Genomic DNA, 17,767 nt, shown 5'->3' on the forward strand with positions numbered 1-17,767 from the left:
TGTGCCCTATACAGTTTTCAATATTACTGTTTCAGAATTCTACTAAATTAGTTTATACAGTCTACTTTCCTCCACCTGAATCATTTGTCAATAAACATGGTTTAATTTTCTTCCATCTTTTCTTGTTAAGATGTTTAAGTTATTAATTCAGTATTTATGCCATTGTTGTTGAGTCTTTGTTATATTTTGGACATAAATAATAATTTCATATTTGTGATGTATTTGAAATTCAGGACTATTTGCAAATAGAGCTATCAGATCTATGTTGTAGGTTTTGTTCTGGAAAGGTAAAGTGGATCGTCAGTGTGTAGAGCGCCTCAAAGGGTTTGCCAGTCCTCCTTATACGGTGGGTCAAGTGATGGAGATGGTGATGCTCCTGATTGGTAAACGTCTACCATCCCAGCGCATCATGGATGTTCGAGAACCTGTGGGAAAGGATGACATGTCGAGTCGCATGTCGTCTAGTTCTAGTGGCACCAAAATCATCAGGAAATGTAAGTAATGTTTAATGCCATGATCCAAATAACACTTTAAAACTGCATTGCTTCATAAAAGAAAACTGAAAATTAAGCAAAGGAAAATTAAGATAAGAGCATGACATGATTTTGTGGCCCTCTTAATCAAGATTAATAACAAAAACTGTGAACCTTATTTAAGAAAAAAGGGGAAATGTAAAAAGGAGCCATATTTCTGGGCAGATAAAATAACATGCAAATGAGCTAGGTTGGTTTCTAGTATGTTGCTCATGATGCAGACATGATGAAAGTTGTAAAAGGACCAGTGTGGTACTTACAACTATCTACCCATGAATAACTGAAAGTTGTCAGATTCTTCTAGAGTGTTGATCCGATGATTTGTGCTCAACTGTTCTACCATTTAAGCATAATAGACCCAATAAAAAGCCAGAAAAAGCATTTGAACACAATTTTAGGAAAGTAATTGTCACTGAATGTAATTATTATTATTTTTAGTCCACAATCCTGGCATAGCCTACAAATATAAGAGCCAAACTTAATAATCTAGGTTGTTTTGGGCAGTAAGATGATCACTTTTAATTGGCATGAGCTTAAAGAATGTGATTGTCGTCTTATTTTTAACTTCATTTTGAAAGAAAATGGGCAGCTTCAACACTAAGTTTCAGATTAGTGTGAATTCTAAAATATCTGAATCTTGCATGAAGTTTCATAATGGAGGTATCTTACAAGTTTGAATTATAGACTATTAATTTTAATATGTAGACTTTGATATATTAAATGACAAAATCATTTTGGTAGAACCTAGAGATACATACATTTTAGTTTCATATAATGAAAGCTTGTCCCAAATAGGGCTTTCCTCAGATATTTCTCATGCTATCATGCTATATGTAACATACTAGACCTGCCAACCCTTATGAATTTACTACAAGGCTTACTGAAATGACCCACAGACTATTGACTTATGAAATAGTAGCAACATGTATGAAAATACAATCATTGGAGCCATATCTGGATATTGGAATGTTCCCACCAGTTATGACCTAAATCTCTGTGCTAGTAGATAATTCGTATGTTGAGCTTCTCCCCTTCTAATACAAGTGTTTGCAGTTAGGACCCAAATCCCAGTGTTTAAAACATCATTTACTTCTCCCTTGATTCTTCTTTCAGCTGTACAGCATTCAGTATCTTGAAATTCTCTTCAGAAATTTTGTCATTTAAAAGAAATTTTGCAAGGTTGCTTACTGTATTTAAAAAAAAGTATCATCTAGTTCAGCCATCCCAATCATGATTTAGAACACTCCTGTCAGTCTGCATTTACAAAGCTCATTTATGACCAGTTGCTGGCTACAGACAATGGAGAATTGGTTGGAACTATATACCTTGATTTTAAAAAGGCTTTTAATTTAGTTGACCATAAAATACTCACATGGAAACTTGAAAAGTACAGATGTTCTCATTTATCAATCTCATTGTCTAAATAATAGTTATCTGACAGAAACCAACATGTTGATGTGGGTAACATTAAATCAAAACTTATATCCACCAACAAGGGAATTCCACTGGGATCTATTTTAGGGCGTGTATTATTCATATTGTTTATAAATGACTTGCCGCATTATGTAAGACATTCAAAAACTGATCTTTCTGCTGATGATACTGCTTTGCATAACTCTAATGATGAAATGTTAAAAAAAACAATTCGGTGAAGATTTGTATCAAGCTGATAATTCGTGCTCATTGAATAACATGTTTATCAATGCCCTAAAAACCTAAAGGCCAAGTCAGTGTTGCTTGGAACTAGGCAAAGATTATCAGTGAACGTGTTTGTTCTGTTGTAAGCTCGAGAAATTATCTTTTACAGAGGTTCAACAATTATCTACCACTCAGACTCAAACTATCTGAAATTATTTTGCAATGCATTCATTCTTCCTCAGTTGGACTACTGTTGCACAATTTGGGGACATACAACTGATAGCAATACTGAAACAATCCACAAACTTCAAAAAAGGCAGCAAGAATTATCATAGATTTACCATTTGATACACCATGCAAAATTCTATTCTCATAATTGAAATGGTTGAAATTTAAATACAGATTAGTCTACCACAAGTCATTATTAATGTTCAAAGTTAAGAATGAACATTGCCTTTAACATTTGCATGGTATGTTTCGTTTTAAGTCAGAACAACACCAAGGACCTAAACTGAGATCAACTATAAATGATCAGTGCAGAATTCCATTTCCAAAAACAAATATGTCTAAAAAATCGGTTGCTTAATCTGGTGCTATTTTATGGAAAGAACTCCCCATAGCTGTTAGATAGAAGCAAATCAACACTGTGCTCAAAACAAAATTGTATCTTGTTGGACAGTTGTAACTTTAAATATTCAGATATTGAAATGCATGCTCTCCATTTTCTCTGTCAATGCATATCATACACTTTCTGCATTTATACTTAATGTATCCTGAGAGTCTCAGAAAAGAATGGTATATTGTACTAACTGATTCACCCTCATAAAATAAAGTTCTTCTTCTTCTTCTTCTTCTTCTTCTTTTTCTTCTTCTTATTGTTATAAGAACTGGTTCAGAATATCTTTTGAATAGCAGTAATACATTACGGGCTATTACTGCATTGCTATATCTTTTTCTGGCATGATTCCACAAGGGAATTATGGTCAGCATCTTAGAACAGAGAATCTCCAGTCTGAACAGTCATTGCATTACTGTGCACCGGACACAGTGATGTGTATATTAGCAGTTATAGAAGGTTTGTTACCAGTCTCCAGGTACTGAATGCCAGTCTCCAAGTATTAGACACCAAGCTTTAGACGCCATTTACATGCTATGTCCCAAGTGACATTCTGACACAAGGCATGACAGGCAACAATCACTATGTATGGCTATGGTGATGATCTTTAGTTTTTGGTCTTGGGGTTACTGATTACCGAGCACAGAGTGCTGGTAACATAACAAGGACTGCTGGGTGACGAGCACCAACTAACATACACCAAGTGTTGGACATTGGTCTTCAGGTCAGGTAATAAGTTTGACCACTGATCTAGAGGAAGGGACTGGTTTGACAAACCCCACTTTCTTATTGTTCTTTTTAATCCCTATAGGGAATGGACTTTCATTCTTGAGAACTGGTTTGAATAAAGTGATCAGGCCGATACCCTTCTTTTTTTATGTTGCACCACTATGGAGCTTGCAGACTTCAGCCACCCAGTGGGCTTTGCCATGGCTCCATGCATTGGCAGGTAGGGTATGCCTCAGATTTTGTCCTGCCTCTTTCTGCCTTGTTTTTGAGGGAAGGTGAGGGAAACCTCCACTTGCCATCACTGGTACTGAAAGGGAATCAACAGTTTCTCTCTCCAGGAAAATTGGATCAAATATCAGTTTGCACCTCTGCCCATTAGTAGAGATGGGACTATGAAGCCCTGGGCAGGAAATCCTCTTCTCACAGACTTGAGATGAGATGAAGTAGTCCTGCCTTACCCTATAAGACTGTTAGTTTTGTGGATGCAGAGGAGTTCCATGAACAACCTACCATAGAGCATTTTTATCAGTTGAGTTTGCCTTCTTCATCACAGCCACCAGTCAGATGATGGAAGAGGAAGAGATTTGACTGTCTGATAAGGTGGTAAAAGTACTTTGCCACCTACTTCTGCCAGATCTATGACCCAAGCCTTCAGGATCTTTGGTGACTGGGATCCTCTCAGGGTACAGCCTAAGTCAGACCTGCTGTTGCTCCTCACAATTGCTATATGAGTACACTCATAAATTGTATAAAAGCCAAGAATAGCCCAGAAAGCTGATGAACTTTTCTGGCCTGTATTCTTTGCTTTTGGTGTCTTGTCTCAGCCAATAGCTATAAGATCCATTTGCCCACTTGGTCCCTCCACTTTTGGATTCAGGAATCTGGACCCAACTCAGATACTATTTACCATAGCTTCACATACATACCCTTTTAAATGGCCTCTTTCTGTCTGTCAGTGTATATGGCACATTCAACAGCGCTACGCAGCCTTGGAGAAATCCAAGAATTTACTGGATCACAGTAAAAGCCTTTTATCCCCACAGGATGCAAAGATACTATTCTGAAAGCTAATCTCTAAAGTCTCTCAGAATTTAAGGGACCAGCAGTACTTGTTTCTGGCCATGGTACTGGGCCAAGCAACACAGGTGAAGAAATGCCCCATTCAGGAATGTCCATGACAACCCCTCCTAAATAGCTTTAACAAGAAAACAATCAAAATGAGTCCTAATTTAAAACCCCTTTCTCCCCATCATCGTCATATCAAGTTGGCAGGAGGGACATTGGGAGGAGGTCTACAGAGCCTGAAGAAGGAGACAATTGCCTTTTAGGCAGCCACACCCTCTCCTGCAAAATCCTCATCTTCACAGTAGACTACTAGGTACTAGAAGCTTGGTTGGACCTCTTGGATGATGCATAAGGTCCTTTCCACAATGAGGTAGGGCCACCAGCTTCACCTCCAGGACCCTCTTTCAAGGACCACCATTCTCTTAAACCAGGTTCAGCTGGTATGTCTGCAGAAAGAGGTGCACTTCCTTCTTAGGAGGGCACATTAGAGAGGGTGAAGAACATAAAATCTGTATTTTATTCCCAGATTTTCTTAGTTTCAATGAGCGAGGGGAAAGTCTAGATTCATCATTGATCTTTCCATTTGGAACAAATTCCTTCTTGAAGAATTGTTCTACATGGAGGCAGCTGATTCAGTCAGGAATGCCAACAGGTTGATTGAATTGCCAATCCCCATAGATCTCTGGATAACTTTTAGTTTTAATGATGTAATGCTTACCTGCTATTATTGCACAATTCCACCCTCCATGCTCTATTGTCCTTTAGTCTTAATCCAAGTGAAAGAAGGAAAATATTCAAATTATTGGAATTAGACAAGGTATCAGACAGTGATTGTATTGTTTTATTTTATTCTTGACCTTTATTTACTAATTAGAGGAGGCAATAATGTTCTTGTACTAGGGATTTGCATCAGGAAAAGATATAGCAATGCAATAATAGCAAGAAAGTACTACATACCTACACAGTTATGTGCATGGATTCCATATTAAATATGCTTAATTTTGTTCTGTCATTGCCACATGTTTTATTTCACTTATTTTTAGTTCTTGACTAATTATACAGTTTTCCCTAGTTATAATGCCCCTCATTATGATGTGATTCTGAATGTAACATGTACTACCAAGGATACTATGGCCAAAATTATGAAATAAAAATTAGAATTGTCAGCTTTCATTACCTGATAAATGTTTGTGAAAATCAATGTACTTCAGTTTGTCTGTCAAATTTATGACAAAATATGAGTTGAAAGAAAACTAAACAAAGCTAAGTATTGCTGGTACAAGTATATCTTTATTTAATTTTTAAAACATTTTTGTTTATGAAAATAAAATGCACATATGCCATGGTGTAAAATAATATTAATTTACACAACTAAAATTATTATTATATGTTTGAGGGGCATTTTGTTTATTACCCCCCTCCAGTATGTGAGCATCAGTTAATGATCTCCACATTTACATTATAACAAGGGAGAACTGTACTCACATTTATTTACTAAATCTGAATTTGCTACATACAGGTTGCATTACATTATTGACAACATGGAAGATATAAATGTGTGTGTATATTATATGTATATTTAAGTTTAATATTGAATGTTTTTCTGTACAGCTGCCGATTCAAGAGGTAGTACGTGTGTACATAGTTATTGTAGTATTACCCTTTAGTTGATATTTGATGTGCTGAATATGTACAGTTTGCATTTGTAGCCATGCAAAATGTAACTGTGTAACCATATCTACTTTTTGGTTCATCACAGTTAGTGAAGAATATCTAACATTAATTTCAATCATTAAAAAAATAATTTTTGGATTACTTGTTTACCTATAGGCATATGAAAATTCTTTAGAAACTTGAATTTTTATTTGACTTTTGTGATACAAGATTTTATATTTGGAAAAGAACTGAATTTTTAATAAGCTCTGATTAAAATCAATAAGGCATGTGTTAAAATTGAAGTGGAAATATAATACAAATTCAAAAGTTATTCATTTTTTTATTTTACTTATTTATATTTTCCGGTTCATCTTATTTAGCATATCTACAAATTAGATTTATTTTGGGGGTACAAAAAGTATTGATTAGAATTAGGATTAAGGTATATGGACTCTGCCATACATTGTAATACTGGTATGTATGTAACATCAGTAGTTAGTTAAATGGATGTCTGGGTACAAGTCTAGATAAACTTTAATTTTGCTTTTTCATTATTTTATGAATTTGATTGACATCTTTTCAAAAGATTTTGTTTGTAATTTCTTTACCTTTTTTGATATTTTAATGTACTTATTCATCTTCACATGTTTGTGCATAAAAAATACAGAAGTGACATACCAAAAATAATTAAGACATACATTTTGTAAAGTAAACAAATTTTTTGCTACAATTTCAAGGTAGCCTCATTTGTTTAGGCCAGCCTAATTAAAAAAAGAGTATTTCATTAAAATAATGGTTCCAAGAACAAAATAAAACCACAAAACTAGGTACCTGCTATAAAAATTCTTAGGCATGAAATTTAATTTAGGACAATATTTGATAATCCTTGTTTGTAAGTATTTTAATTTAAATGCAGGTAATCCAAAATTTCATTTGGCAGAAATGTTTTTACATGTTTGTCAAACCCCTTAAATATTTCCTGTAGAAATAGATTTTCAAATATTACATGCATGCTTATTCTAGTTTATCAGATGTGTTAATTGATATACCCTTCATTGTTTTCATTATTTGTCTTCTGTAATCATTGTTATGTATTGAAAGTAGTGCTAACAGTGACTCTTAACCAACTATTAAGTACAAAACACCTTTTTGTCCAAATAATTTATTTTAAGCTTCACTACAATCAATCAAGGTAATTAACTAAAGCAGTATGTTTAGATTATGTTTATCATGTACTTCTTAATTTGAACAAATTTTCTATTTATATTTTATGGCGTTTCATAATGGGCTTCATATTTTATATATGTATTTATAATTGTTTGTCTTTTTACTTGCATGCCATTAATATAGTTATGTATTGATAAGAAAAATTTAAACTCGATAATTATTTGAATACAGACTTGTATAAAGCATGATGTAATTGAAAATGTTGATCTTTTTGCTAGCTTAGCAAACTTTTGAGGAAGAGAAACAACATTAAATTTGTGTTTTCAATCTAGTTTGATGATCTTCTAGTCATCTGGTTTTATTTATAATGTTAGATTTTGTAACTGTGATGACCAGTAATAGTTAATTATGGTTAGTTCCTGTTGTGCAGCATTGCTTGGCAAATATTTGTTCTGCCTCATACAAGTGTTGGTAGTATTGCTCATTTTAATGCTTTCAGTTCCTGATAGGAAACATAATGTCTGTACTCACTTACCAGTCAAGTCAGTCTGCAAGCAACAAAAATCTGGATCTGCCATCCCATAATGCACCTGCAGATCAGGTTCTGTGTTGTTTGTTCAAATGATTACCCCCAAAATAACTGCACAGACCTAGATCTGCTGGCCCATAATGTGCCGCAGATCTGGGTCTGTACAGTTTGTGGTTGGACATGTCTTATAAGTGAGTATGTATGGTGTAAAGTACAGATTATAATTAAAATGTGATAAAAAGTAACTTAAATTGAAATGAAACAAAAACTTTAACATACATATTTTCTGGGAGACATGTATTTTTGGAGTTGTCTTCAGGGGCTGAAAATCATAATGTAATTGTGTCCCTAAGTCCCAAAACAAAGTCTGTCAAAATTATGCAGAATTTTGATTTTCACTAATTTACTTCAGAAAACATGGTTTCCAATTTGCCAGTTTATTTTTCCCAAAAATGAATGACTGATACCTATTCTCTGAAGGGAAGAAATATTTCATGCAAAGTTGTGTAGAAATTATATAGTGTACAGACCCTGTATGAAGCAGTACTGATTTTGCATTGATTCATTATGGTAATGGTGGTTAAGGAGAGTTGGTACTAATTTGGTAATGGCCGGTAGATGAATCATCTTTGAATTCATGTGAATGAGTGTAGTGAAAATACACCAGTATTCTTTATGCATGTAAATGGATACAGTTGATACAGTCAAGTCATTCTAAGCATGTCTTTCCTTTAAGCACAGCTATCAGAATGATATTGTTTCCAACACATACATTATTTCTTTCCTTTATTCTTTCCTTTATTCTTTCCTTTAGTCTTTTTTCTTCTTTTCTTGATGATCAAAGACATTAAATTTCTTAAAACTGACCTCTACCATCTGGTAAATAAATTGCACATACGCCAATGGCCTGCTTATAATAATATTGGAAAATTTTGTGTATAAGCATTTTACCAAGGAGTTGATTGCTGCATATATTATTAGATATATGATATCAGAGCTGTGTAAATAAAAGTTTTGTTTCTTTAAAAAGAAAGAAAATTAATTTTTGCTTCATGACTGTTTCAAATTCTGTACATCTTACCAGGAAGTTGGTAAAAGAATAGGTTTGTTCTTGACTGGGAAATCCCTTTAATTGTGCCAAACAATGATCATAGTTGTGGAAAAATCAGGAATGTTTGGCTAGCACTTGATGACGGAAAAAACCCACAAGTAAGTTGTAATTGAAGTGATCATGAGTTAAATTTATGGAATTCTTACCAAAGCTTTTGAAGGTATGGATGAATTTTTTTATTTTTGCTTTAAACAAATTTGTATAGTCAATCCAAGTGCTCAGGTTATCAGACTAGTCAAATAGACTGTTTACCCTTGGGTCTGCTTTATGTCAGTAACTTTTTTTAAGCAGAAGACAAGAAAATCAGTCTGGCCTCACACTGTGTCATCACACTGTGTCATCACAGTTGTGATGTGTGATCTTGGTAAATGTTGGATAAAAATGAAAAGCTTATCTTCCCCAGTTCCTTTTCTGATATGTAATGTTAACAAATATGTATTTTGATATATCTTAGCTTTTTTTTGATCAGTCACATTTTCAGTTCAGATTCTCATGCTCCAGGCATTTACTATGCATTCAATATACAGTCTGTAGTTGGATTACATTGAAAGTACCATATATGTTACGGCACCAACCAGTAGTCCAATAAATCAGCCTGTATTGATACTGATGGAAGAAGGTTGAAATCTGATGTCACCCATTCATTAAATCATACTGTTGGTGCAGACAAAATTGTCCTTTACACATCAGAGTAAATTTTAGACATCTGCCAGTATTTCTTGAAGTTCTTGAGTTATGATTCGATGATGGATCGATTTGGCAATATATACAAAATATTTTCTTGTCAAATCCTATGACTGCTCCGGTGGCCTAGTGGTTAGAGCATCTGCCCTGGATGCGGGAGGTCATGGGTTCGATCCCCAGCCAAGTCATACCAAAGACTTACAAAAATGGTACTAGCAGCTTCCTCACTTGGCGCTCAGCATTACGTGGTTAGTGTTAGGACTGGTTGGCCTGGTGGTAGGATAATGTGACTGGGTGGGACATCACGCTACATGTCTGCAACATGATGCCCCAGTGCTAGACATCACTAAAAACTGCCACACTGCAGACATCATAGCAATATGACTGAAAAATTGTTAAAGCTACGTTAAAAATCCAAATCACACACACGCACTCAAATCCTATGTTTGATAACTTGTAAATCCATGTGGAAAAACACAACCCTACTTCCTGTGGTCATTTTGAATTTTGTGGCAACATATGACCATTCCATCAGATATAGGAACCAATCAAATGCAACTTCTCATTTGCTCATTTGAAAATTTCAGTTGCTTTGGTCATGTGACTCACTTGAACCTCCCTGGATTTTGTAAATCAATATTTCCAATGATAGAATGAGCAGAAGTCACATCAGAGTGGTTACTGCATCCTAGAGAACAGCAATATATAGCCACCAAATCTGAAATGGCCACAGCAAAGGATATGTGGATTTACAACTTGTCAAACATAAAAATTGATCAAGAAATATTCTGTATGTATCACCAAAATGATTCTTCAACAAACTATATCTTTAAAGCCATAAGAAATACTAGTAGAAGTCAAAAATTTACTACGATGTGCTGCGGCCACATACATCGGCACCAGTTGCATGACTAATGAATAGTGATATCAGACCCATCAGTACAGGTTTATTGTTTTATTGGAGTACAACCAGACATAAGCCGGGCTTGGGGAAAACCATTCATGCTTTGGTTCAGACTGCCTAAAAATTGGCATTGCTGAGGAAACCTTAACCACTTACTCTTTCCTGGACAGAGTAGATGAAAATTTGCACCTTGAGAATATCGTGCGCTGTAGTTCATGCATATCTCAATTTTTGATTATTTTGGCCCATCTTGCCTACTTGTCAGCCCAGAATATGTCAGTATAGAAGCTGACATTTAACACAGGCACAAGATGCAAACTTGATAATAAAATGGGTTTAAATCATAAAAATATTATGTTCATTGTGTAGACTGACACCAGGTTAAAAAGCCTGTCAGTACCATGCTTGCATCAGGTGTCAGTGACTTACATAATAAGAGTGTAACTGGTTAGTGATAAGTGTTTGTACTGTGTTAAGTGTTTGTACTGTGATAAGTGTTTGTACTGTGTTAAGTGATGATGGACATTTTCCTTAAGACCATCATCAGTGGATATTTTTAAAAATTCAGTCCTTCATTTTATACAAAGGCAATTTTTAATGGCTTCTTTTCACAATTTAAAAGAAACCTTTTCTAAAAATCTTGTTCATATCAACATATGCAGTGAACATTTGTATTCTGTAAATTAAAATGACTTGTATGCAAATTCAAAGGAATTTCAGTAGGTATATTAACTTATTTCTAGCAGTATATCCTGTGATTTAGTACAAAGTCATATGTCTAATTGAAATGTTATGTGAGAGTCTCAAAATGGCAAAAGTTTTTGATTTTAAAAATGCTAATTTTCTGAGCCAAAATATTTTGGATTTCGTTCAGTAAGGTGGTAAGTTAACCTGAAAAAAAATCAATTTCAATAGGGAAAAAAATGGAAATTTTCGTTACAAACAGAATGAGAATCCTTTATACAATGAATTGATTTTTGTCTTAAAAATTTTAAAACTGCTTCAGTGTTGTGAAATACTTTTTAAATTATTTGCATTGTTTTTTGGTTTTATTCATCTTCATAGAAAATGGAAACCTTGTTGGGCAGTTGCAATTAAATATTGAAATTGTTGGGAATATTTTATTTGGAATAGTGATCATAATTACATTTATGTAAAAATATAATATTTGACTATGTTTGTCCTTGATAAGTTTGATAATATAACGTTAATTTACATTTCATTTGTGCACTAGTTAAAGCAGCTTTTGAGAAGGTTGAACCAGAAATTGACTCTTCTTTATTTACACCGACTATTCTAATATGTTTAACCAATTTAGCTACTGAGATGTCTTGTGTTTCTGTGCCATTTGACTTGCAGTATTTGATTTCTATGGTTATTCTGTGTTGCAGAAGTATATGTCTTTGGCTTCAAACACCATCTCTTCAAAGTCACAACATTCATTCTTATGATTTCAGTGACTTTTTTGGCACAGAATATTTATCAAATAAAAAAGAACAATTAAAGAAGAATATTCAGATAGTTTTTTTTTCTAATTAGTATTTGTTACCGATATGATACATACTCTTTATACTTGGCAAAATATGTGGAGTGAAAACTCACACACTTCATAATATGAAAACCCATTATTATTATGGGTTGCATCCCTCATGTAAACAAATCTCAGAGAAGATGTTGCACTGGGCCAGTCAGGTATAGGACACACATACTAGTACCTGACTCATACATACCTCCTGAAGAGTCAATGTCCATGGTCAGTGGAATATTTTCTTGTCAAGTGTATATTGACTTTCTTCCTTTGAGAAATTTTTTTGAAAAAGAGAACTCAGTTAAAGAACTTAATGATGGTGCACCACCTGTCAGAATCTTGGACTTTTTGAGTGAATGCAATTTATATAAATAATTTTGACCCTGTATTATAAGGATTTTATTGATTTTATCTTTGTATTTTATTTTATATACCTTCTACAGAATTTTAACATGTTTACCTTCTATGTTTTTATTTTGTATACATTCTACAGAATTTTAACATGTTTACCTTCTATCTTTATTTTTTTTACTTCATGTTTACATGTATTTTGGAAGGGTTTATCTTCCTAGAGTTGTTTGTGCATTTCCTTATATTTACATTTTTAGACTTTTATGTTTAATGGGCACTGCATAACCTTTTTGTGCTGACATGCCATCAGACTCAAATGCATGCATTCATACTATTGTCAGCCAAAGGAAAAGATGCAGGGGACAGAGTTGACCGCCACCAATGGAAGACCATGCTTCTTACAATGAATGACACCACAAAGTTTGTAGACATGTTGCATAATGTACCCTGGGAAGAGGGACTTCCTGAAGATGTTCTTAGAGGTAAAGGATGATGAATAAATATGTAAATACATTTACAAGGGTCACCTATAATACAGACAATCACAGATCTGAACTAAATTTAAAAAGTTGCCAAGTAATGCATGAAATTGGACCAAATTTTAAGATTTTTACTGACTGATCTTGCTTTTTTGTTTTATATCATATCCATTTCCTTCGAGTTTTCTTATAGTATGACTAGTTTTGATAACGAAGTACATTTTGCATTTATTTAAATGTTTAAATGCAAGTTATGTTAAGGTGGTACAAAACTATAATGCCAAAGTGAAGAGCTTAATGTTATTTTGATTAAAATTAGTTCAAGATTGGGATACATGTTGTATTGAGACCTATGGTACATATTATCAGTAATGATACACAGCCCTAAAGAAAATATCAAACACTGGAATGACATTAAGAAAGTATCAAACACTGGAATGGCAGTCATTTACCCATGCACATGATAAAATTTGAGATTGAACCCAGGACTACAGTTATGTCATTGCTGTGATTTGGTTACTTGATGTGAAAGGTCATGGTCATACAGACCCAAAGAAATTTTTTGCTATAGCTTCACTTTTGCTCTTTTTACCCACCCAGGTACATTCAGATTCATTGATTGGTTGTACTGTAAGCCATAAACATACCTAATACAAACAGTTCTCCTGCAGATGTATTTTGTATTGTCTGTGCTACTTGTAATTATTAATACCATAATTTCATTTGTTGTACAGCTGTAGAGAGCTACCTTGCACATGGAAAAGATGGAGAACTGGGAGTCACAGGAGAAGGATCTTTGTTGGAAAATGCACAAGGTGATAAATAAACAGGAAAACAGTCCAAACTAAAATCAGTCCCAGTTTAAAACTGCATATACCAAATGAATTTCACTGTGATTATTATGCTGAAAGTAGATGCAATAATTGATCAAATCAAAACCTTAAAAATCTTTCAAAGTAAACATCTTTATGCCATAAGAGTAGATTTTACCTAGTCTAAGATTTCTTTATAAAATTTGTGTTACTGTTGATTCAGTGCTGTTCTCTTTATTCTTACACATTTTGTAGGTATTAGACTAGTTATACATTTAGCATTCAAAGCATGTCTTCCTTCAAGACAATATTTAGGGTATATGATAGCATAGTTTCATGTAACAGGGATAGGTACTTTTGGCATTTTTTACCTTGTGTGACACATGTCTCAATTTTCATCCAGATTTTTAAGAGAGCAAAAGTCTAAATAAAAAACCACATGCCACTGAGCTTCAACATATTGGATTACTGAAGATTCTTCTGTCTGCATGTTATTATTTCATGTAGGTCCTTCAATTTCAATATATACTCTGTCAGTCTGTCACACAATACACGCTATTATTTTGTGTAGGTCTTTCTAGGCTTAATATAATTACTGTCAGTCTGTCACACAATACATGCTGTAATGTCATGTTGGTCTTTCTAGTCCTAATATTCTCTGTTAGTCTGTCACACAATACATGGTATTATTTCATGTAGGTCTTTCTAGTCTTAATATATACTGCATCAGTCTGTCACACAATACATGCTATTTATTCATTTAGGTCTTTCTAGTCTTAATATATACTGTGTCAGTCTGTCACACAATACATGCTATTATTTCATGTAGGTCTTTCTAGTCTTAATATATACTGTGTCAGTCTGTCACACAATACATGCTATTATTTCATGTAGGTCTTTCTAGTCTTAATATATAATGTGTCAGTCTGTCACACAATATATGCTATTAATTCATGTAGGTCCTTCAAGTCTCAAAATGTACTCTGTCAGTCTGTGACACAATACATGCTATTATTACATGTACCAGTAGGTTTTTCTAGTCTTAATATATACAGTGTCAGTCTGTCACATAATACATGCTATTATTTCATAAAAAGACAGGTAATTTTTGCATCTTTTCACATTAAGCTAAAACATTTTTCCCGAGTGAGATCACAGAAATTACATAATGATAGATATCTTAGGAATAGGCAAGGTTCTATCAAGCAGTCTGAATCCCATAATGGGATCATACAAATTTTGGTCCAGATTCTGACGAAAATTTCAAAATCATATGGTAGTCCATTGGTCTGACAGGATCTTTCCTTAGTGGTCCCAATTAAATTCAGCATCCCTGAGAGGGCATTTCTTTAATATGTAGCTTATAACACTGAGATTTACTTTAGTCCATGTTATGATTTGTTAATAACAATTCTCCTTTGTGAAAATGGTTGCCCAAACCCTGCATTCTGGTTGCCTCTGAGTCCTGTTACAGGTTTGAAATATAGTGTAAGCTTTATTTTCAATGCTTACCAGCAGGTTTCAGTCTGATTTTTTAGGCCTATATTCATTATTTCAGATTTGTCAACCAATTCTCAGTGAGGCATTTCATTTTTCAGATGTGGCAATCAAGGCCGTCAAGAGATCCTCATCACCAAATGCCACCAAAGGAATAACAATTGCTGGTGCCAAATACTCAAGTGAGGACTGTGCTGTTCTGGTGCAGTACACCATTGCTATAGTGGAGTACACAAGAAGGTGTGGTCCCCTGAAAGCTGCACGGGAACGCCTTCATGAGCTTAAACGAGAGATTGAGGAAAATGAGAGATTACAGAAAGAAAGAGATGAAGAGGTGAGAACAGTTAGTTAATATGTCTTAAGAATAAGCTTGTATCGCAGATTTTGTCACCAATTATTTCAGGAAGGAATTATTTTAATTCAACACCTTTTGTATTTGATCACCATTTCTGGAGAGTGGAAAGGATTGCACTGTAATTTTGAATTTATATTAAAATAACAATCTGCACCATATGTTTTCTTTTGATACTTCACACCAAATATTGAGTTTTGTGCTAATAGTTGCACTACAAGGTGATGAGGCACAAAATTATGTTTCTATCACAAATCCCATATTTAGTTTCCTTGTGTATGAAAAATTGTATATCAGGTTTATAATTCAATTGATACATAATGCACAGCCACCCTTTATATATATTTTTATAGTGATAATATACAACCGGTATAGCCAATTTTCATAAACTTTTTCTTTCCCCTGCTCATCTCTTATGAGAAAGAATAAGCACAGGGTGTACATAAAAGGGAAATGCAACTGGAAAATTTTGATTGTTTTAAAAATTGAAAAGAAAACAAAATAATGGAAAAGGTATCTTTGTACAATTATACATAATGGATTTAGATACTTTAAACTTGTATTATTTGATGTGCTGATACACATAAAGCATTTTAAATATATTCTCTATTATTTTTAACTGGATTAACTGTGTAGTTCAGAAATACTTATTCTTTTAACTATGATTTGCAGCTCAAGCTTAAATGAATATAGGCATGATCATTAAAGTCTTTGTGCTAAAAATAGCATTTTTGTAACAAAGTCACTAATTGAGACAAATCTTTTGTTACATGTCTGGAAGTTGAACTTGAATAAGTCCTATGAAACTTAATTTTCTATATTTATCTAATGATATGGTTTGTGATAAACCTTCATCCATTTATGTTAAAGATATGAGTGAATGCTGTGAAATAACAATTGATTTATCATATTTTGCCCTATTTTTACACCATAGGTTAAACATAGAGATCATAAAGAAGAGGTAATAATTGGTGTTAATGTGGTTGAATGACTAGGACTGTGATATAAGCTTTCTAATACAGTTTTATTGTCTATGTTGACTTGTAATAGGATCATGGCTTGTTTATTGTGCCCATTGTATCTTTCAACATGTAATGGCTATTGTATTAATGAAGCTGTTAGTGTATGGCATTTTCAGAATTTCTATGAATAAAGGCAGTTTTCAGTTCAAAATTTATTTCCCCTGGAAGAGGATTTTCACAAACATCAGGATCAACTTCGTAAAGCAATTCATAAATCATTTAATATGTGTTCCGTTCATGTTTGCTTTTCAGCTCACATCTTATTGTTTTTCACCTGGTGTGGCATAAATGTTTACTGATTATGTATTTTTTGCCTTATTTCATTGTTTACTTTTATTTTTGCTCTTTTAGAATGAAATGGAAATAGTTTGTTCAAAGTCAGATTTTCCATTTCCAAGTTTTGAGGTGCATTTGTACCATGTATTATTTAAAATGTGCTTTAATAAAAATAGCAAATGACTGTAATGCAAGACAGCATTGAATTTCAGATAAATAAAACAGCAAATGCCTGTAATGCAAAAGATAGCATTGAATTTCAGATAAATAAAATAGCAAATGACTGTAATGAAAAAGATAGCATTGAATTTCATATAAATAAAAATAGCAAATGACTATAATGCAAATGACAGCATTGAATTTCTGATAAATAAAATAGCAAATTGACTATAATGCAAATTACAGCATTGAATTTCAGATAAATAAAATAGCAAATGACTGTAATGCAAGACAACATTGAATTTCAGATAAATAAAACAGCAAATGACTATAATGCAAATTACAGCATTGAATTTCTGATAGTAAAATAGCAAATGCACATAATGCAAGACAGCATTGAATTTCTGATAAATAAATAGCAAATGACTATAATGCAAATAACAGCATTGAATTTCAGATAAATAAAATAGCAAATGCCTATAATGCAAATGAAAGCATTGAATTTCAGATAAATAAAACAGCAAATGACTATAATGCAAATGATAGCATTGAATTTCAGATAAATAAAACAGCAAATGACTATAATGCAAATGACAACATTTAATTTCAGGTAAATAAAATAGCAAATTCCTACAATGAAAAAAATAGCAATTGAATTT

At 33.4% G+C, this 17,767-nt stretch overlaps 1 protein-coding gene across 1 annotated transcript in view; it reads left to right on the top strand.

Moving 5' to 3' along the window:
• LOC149771451 (dynein axonemal heavy chain 5-like) overlaps positions 1–15,633 on the top strand; it is a gene marked incomplete at both ends in the record, with an annotated part of 186,111 nt that extends 170,478 nt beyond the window's left edge. The window contains 5 exons of the mRNA XM_089948431.1: positions 272–494; positions 6,193–6,207; positions 12,853–12,993; positions 13,725–13,805; positions 15,401–15,633. Of these exons, the coding sequence (XP_089804557.1) occupies positions 272–494; positions 6,193–6,207; positions 12,853–12,993; positions 13,725–13,805; positions 15,401–15,633 (693 nt within the window). The remainder of the gene's footprint in view (positions 1–271; positions 495–6,192; positions 6,208–12,852; positions 12,994–13,724; positions 13,806–15,400) is intronic.
• Positions 15,634–17,767: the final 2,134 nt, after the last annotated feature.

The sequence above is a fragment of the Sinohyriopsis cumingii genome, unplaced genomic scaffold (assembly GCF_028554795.1).
Source record: "Sinohyriopsis cumingii isolate HCF-2022 unplaced genomic scaffold, ASM2855479v2 utg001850l, whole genome shotgun sequence".
NCBI classification, from domain to species: domain Eukaryota; kingdom Metazoa; phylum Mollusca; class Bivalvia; order Unionida; family Unionidae; genus Sinohyriopsis; species Sinohyriopsis cumingii.